This window comes from Charadrius vociferus, unplaced genomic scaffold (assembly GCF_000708025.1).
Source record: "Charadrius vociferus isolate BGI_N301 unplaced genomic scaffold, ASM70802v2 scaffold502, whole genome shotgun sequence".
NCBI classification, from domain to species: Eukaryota; Metazoa; Chordata; class Aves; order Charadriiformes; family Charadriidae; genus Charadrius; species Charadrius vociferus.
The window spans coordinates 1,053,339-1,058,532 of NW_009647233.1; the positions used below are offsets into that span (position 1 = coordinate 1,053,339).

Below are 5,194 nucleotides of genomic sequence, written 5' to 3' on the forward strand. Positions count from 1 at the left end.
CAACCCCCGAGACACCCCGCACCGGGACCCCCCTCCGCCTCTCCCGTGGGACCCCCCCCAAATGGGGACCTCCTTCTCTCTCCCCAAGGGTGGGATTCCTCTCAAGGAGACCTCTTCCAGGGGGACCCACATCCACCTCTCCCATGGGAACATCTCCAAACGGGGAACCTCTCTCCAGATGGGTAAACCTGCTCGAGGGGACCTCTTCTAGGGGGGGGGCTGTCCACCTCTCCCATGGCGATGTCTCCAAATGGGGACTGCCTTTCATCTCTCTAAGGGTGGCCCTTGGCCACCTTTCCAAGGGGGGGACCTTTTGTAGGGGGACAACCCCCGTCCACCTGTCCTGTTCAGATGTCTCCAAATGGGGGACCTCCTCTGCTTCCTCCCAAGTGGATATCTCCAACAAGGATCCTCTTCTGCCCCTCCAAATGGAACCCTCTGGCCCCTCTCAGGGGTCACCTCCAAATGGCGGAGCTCCTTCTATCTCTTCATGGGGACCCCCTCCAAAGGGATTCACTACACGAAGGACGTGTATTTACCTCTCCAGGGAGATCCTCTCTAAATGGAGGACCCTCTCCCACCTCTTCAAATAGGGGACCCCCTCCAAAGAGACCCTGTCTGCGTCTCCAAGGGGGACACCTCCAAACTGGAAGATCTTTTCTGCCTCTCCAAGAAAGGACCTTCCAAGGAGGGACCCCACTCTAAAGGAGACCCCTCCAGGGGCTCTTCTCCACCCTGACCTCCCCTCTTTCTCTCCCCTCCAGGCTTTCTGATCTCCAAGTGCTGCTTCCCCATTCTCAAAGCCAAGACTGCTAAAGCCAAGCGAGTCCGAACCATCTTCACCAGTGACCAGCTGGCCCGGCTGGAGAAGGAGTTTGCACGACAGCAGTATATGGTGGGCACGGAGAGGTGTCTGCTTGCCTCCTCCCTGCACCTCACTGAAGAGCAGGTAAGCCCCACCATGCTCCATCTCCACCAGCCCCCACCAGCAGGTCCAGGGAGGCTCCCAAACCTGTGTACCAATAGGTGGGACCTGGGCCATGTCCCTCAGCCTCGGGGAGGAGCTGTGTGGGGTAGTAATTGCAGATGGTTTACATGGAAAGGGTGGAGGATGACAGGTGGGGAAACTGAGTCGCAAAGTGCTGTCCTAGGGCCATGTGGAGGGGTTGAACTTATGTCCATCTGAAGGGTAGACCTAACTCCACCACTGGCAGGTCCCAGCTCATCAATGCAGGCTCAGCTCCTGTGTTGCAGGGGACAGTTTTCCATCTTGCTAGGGACTGAGTGTGGCAGGGGACCTCTGTCCTGGCCAGCCAGGGGATGTTTGAGGCTGTGGGCACCTAAGGGTTTGTGCAGTGTCATGGCACTGCCTGAGCCACAGGGGTTTAGCAGACCATGACCCCCCATGGTCCATGGAGAAACCAGGTTTGAAAGCCAAGCTTTACCTCTTCCTAAGGTGAAAGTCTGGTTCCAAAACCGGAGGATCAAGTGGAGGAAACAAAGCCTGGAACAGCAACAAGCCAAACTGGCCAAAATGGGTTTGGCCACCCCACAGAGGAGCCCCGACTCGCAGAGCCACCATGGCGAGGAGGACAAGGACTTCCCAGCGGAGCCAGGGGATGGCCAGGAGAGCATAGCCTCCTCCCCAGACTCAGGGACAGCACCTGCACAGACTGTGGCAAAGAGCTGCTGAATCACCCCTTCGGGCTGCTTTTCCATGTGTATTATATGAATGTATCATAGCTGGCAATAAGTGTATCTAATATATACAGGGCATCAATTATTTTTGCAGAGCGAAAATAAATTATTTATGCAACTCTTGGGCTCATCTTTGCAGGAGGAGGAGGAACACACACCTATAGTGGCAGCAAGGGTTCAATGGGGGTTTGTTCATGGGAGCAAGCCCTGGAGGACTGTGGGATGTAGGGGCCACCTGCACACTCCACCTACAATCATCCCCATAGCCTGGCTCATCCCAAAGGCACTGGGTGCTCAGATACTTCCTTGTGCTCTAAAATAGCTCAGGACCTTCACAGAGCCCAGGTTGTTGTAGAATACCTCCATCTTATTGTCCATACATCTCCATCTTCCCTTCCTGCCAGCAGCATCTTCACCATAACACACTGCTCTGCACACAGCTCACACATTCCAACCCAGTGATGGCATCCTGCTCTCCCAGGCTTTTGGAGCCGGGAAAGTAGAGAAAACGCCCAGAGGCCAGAGCTGGTGGTGGCTTTGTGAGCTGGGCACCTGGGGTGCCATCTCAGCTGGGCCAGGATTAGCCAGGTTTTAATTTTAACTGCTTGGCCCTGCTTAGGCAGATGTAGAGGTTTCAAATCCAGCAGGTGTGATGGACACTGGCCTGGGGATGACCCAAGGGTGGACTCTGTGGGGAGCTGGGGAGTTCCTTGCAAGGATGCAAAGCAAGCAAGCACCAAGGGCCCTGGACCTCCTAGATAACAGCAGCAATGAGGACATCTGGGTGCTCACCTGGGCAGCACAGGCTCTGGCCAACCTTATTTTCTTGGTGACTGGCCCGGGGTTTGGGTCTGGGGGAAGATGGGACCAAGGTGGAGGGTTTACTTGAGCAGGTGTGAAACTTGATGCAAGGAGAGGGGGAGAGGGGATAAGGCAAAGAGAACCAGGAAAATGCAAGGAGAGGGGGGGCAATTAAGAAGGGGATGGTGCAAGGAGAGGGGAACAATGAAAGAAGGAGATGGTGCCAGGAGAGGCAGTGACACCAGAAGGGGATGGTGGGTGGAGAGGGCGGACAGTGCAAGGAGAGGGGGAATGATGCCAGGAGAGGGGCACGATTCAAGGAGAAGGGGATGGTGCCAGGAGAATGATGATGTGACGGAAGCTGCCCTTTGTTCCGGCTGTTTTCAGAGCTGGGATTAGCCGGCGAGTCTCAAAGAGCCCAAACTGTGCTAATGTCTTCACATGTCTGCCGAGAGCCCAGGCTGTGCCGGCGGGTTTAACCCACTAATCTCGCCTGCCGGTGGGTTTATTGCAATCATCCCTGAGACAACAGGGCTTACGGGGGACGTTTTAATATCGCCCAGCCGGGGGCCAAGCTGATTGCAAGAGTTAAGTTGTTCTCAGGACACCTTTAATCCCCCGGGAGCTGGCAGCCGTCAGCCTTAGGCAGGATGGGGCCTTTCGGCGGTGCCAGGCTCCTCTGGGGCAGGCAGCAGGGGACAACCTGTCCCCGCTCCAGGGGATTCTCCTGCAGGGTATGCCCAGTTCACACCTCTCTGCGGGCAGTGTCTGACCAGGGAAATGACTTTTATTAAAAATGCTGGGCTTGATTGAGTTTTTCAGAAAGTGGGTTTTATATGAGATGAATGACAGCATGCCCATCCCTCTGGCACTTTGGGCTTTGACCAGGTGGGTCATGGTGGGTGATGATCCTTGAGGGGGTGGCCTGTCCCTGGGGGTGCACGAGGCTCAGGATGTCTGTGTCCCCTTTCCTACCTGCCAGGAGACAGCGGGGTACTGGGGAAGGCCATCCCCTTTCTTCCTCTTACTCAGCGATTAACCTGTTTGCAAGTTCCGTAGGGTGGGGAAGGGACTATATCTGCAGGACAAAGCAGCCAATTACTGCTCCAGTGGGGATGAGAAGAGCCAAAGCCCAGGTCTGACCCTAACAATAGAATGGAGTTGATGGTTTTCAGAAAAGTTGGATTCAGCTGTGTCATTTTATGCCTTGCCAAGCCTCTGCCAGCTCTGACATCCTGGAAAGGCGGTGGAAATGCAGTTTTGTTCCCCCCTCTGAGACATCTCCCTCCCCAGTCCAGGGAGCAGGTCTGGTCTTGCAGCTCAGCCCTGGCAGCTCGACTGGGACACATGGATTGGGATCAAGCCTGGGCACAGTGATTTGGTACCTTGGAAAATAATGGAGGGAGATGCTGTCAGAGCTTGGCAAGGTCCTGGGCTCGATCAACCCACCTGAGACAGAGCCTTGGCTCCTCTCATCCACCAGGAAAGCCTGTGCAGAATAAAAGCATTTTGGCTGCATGTCCATACCTAGACCCTACATGAATCCCAAAAACCCCGTTAGTCCCTTCCCAATCCTACGTATCACATTGCTTGCTTAAAGACGCTCTTTTTTTCACCTGCCTGTAAAAAAATGAGGTGGCATTCAGTAGCAGATAATTATAAGGAAGTGAGAATTAAGCAGCCTTATTAAGAGGATAAAGGTTATCTGCTAAAGATGCAGTGCTGAGCCCTCCCCAGCAAATCTCCCCTCTGTAGATAAGTAGGCAGCTTGTAGGCAGCAGTAGGTAGGTTGAGAGATGGGTGGGCAGATGTATTAGGGTGGACTATTTGCCCAGAGGAACAGCCTGGTCTGCATGTGGGTGGGTGGGTGGATGGATGGATGATTGGGGATGAACACAAGGCACTGGCAAATAGGTGCAAATGGGTGGCTGGGTAAATGGGGTGGGAGATGGATGGAGAGCCAGGAGAAGGGATAACAGTGGGGCTGTAGCGTACAGGTCCTCCTTGTGCCCCTCCCTGCTGTCCTCCCTGCCAGGATTATTCCTGCAGAGCACATGGTGACGGACGTTTGTTTGCATGAGTCACATTTACTCAGGGTTGTAGAAGTTTGCAGGATGGGGTGTTTGGATGCTGGAGCAGCAGGACCCCTCCAGCCCCACAATCCCCATGACCCAGCCGCTTTCCCAGGCGCCTTTTGCATCCCTTCCCCAAGCTGGCAGCCCCATTCTTCTTGGCTGATTGCCCCCTCGTGCTCTCTTTTCGGCGGGGGGGTGGGTGGGGGGGTGGTCGCTAAATGGGATTACCGTGTGCTGAGGACAGGCTGGGGCACCGGGGAGGCCAACCTGCCGGCTATGGAGATTCAAGGCAAAGCCGGACCCGAGCCGGGACATGGGGCGCCGGGGTCGGCCATGCATGTTTCTAGGCTCCGTCTCATCGTGTAATCTTGTTAAATGGTCAGGGAGTATTTTCCCTCTGCTTCTCCCTCCCCTTTAATGCCCGATTGAAACATCAAATAAAGCTTCCTGAGGCTGCTAGGCAGCTCCGCCAGCTCTGTGCTGCCCAGTTTCAGCGGAAACAAAAAAAGACATCACGAGCCATGGGAGGAAACATCATGACATCCCATCTTTTGCAGTCTTTCTGGGATGAATTTCCCCCAAGCTGCCTTGCTCAGCCAAAGAGCAAAGGTACCGATTCT

At 54.9% G+C, this 5,194-nt stretch overlaps 1 protein-coding gene across 1 annotated transcript in view; it reads left to right on the forward strand.

The window, feature by feature from the left end:
• Positions 1–5,194, forward strand: part of LOC104281807 (homeobox protein not2-like) — a 15,298-nt gene that overhangs the window by 733 nt on the left and 9,371 nt on the right. The window contains 3 exon segments of the mRNA XM_009879855.1: positions 762–949; positions 1,457–1,540; positions 1,543–1,583. Of these exon segments, the coding sequence (XP_009878157.1) occupies positions 762–949; positions 1,457–1,540; positions 1,543–1,583 (313 nt within the window).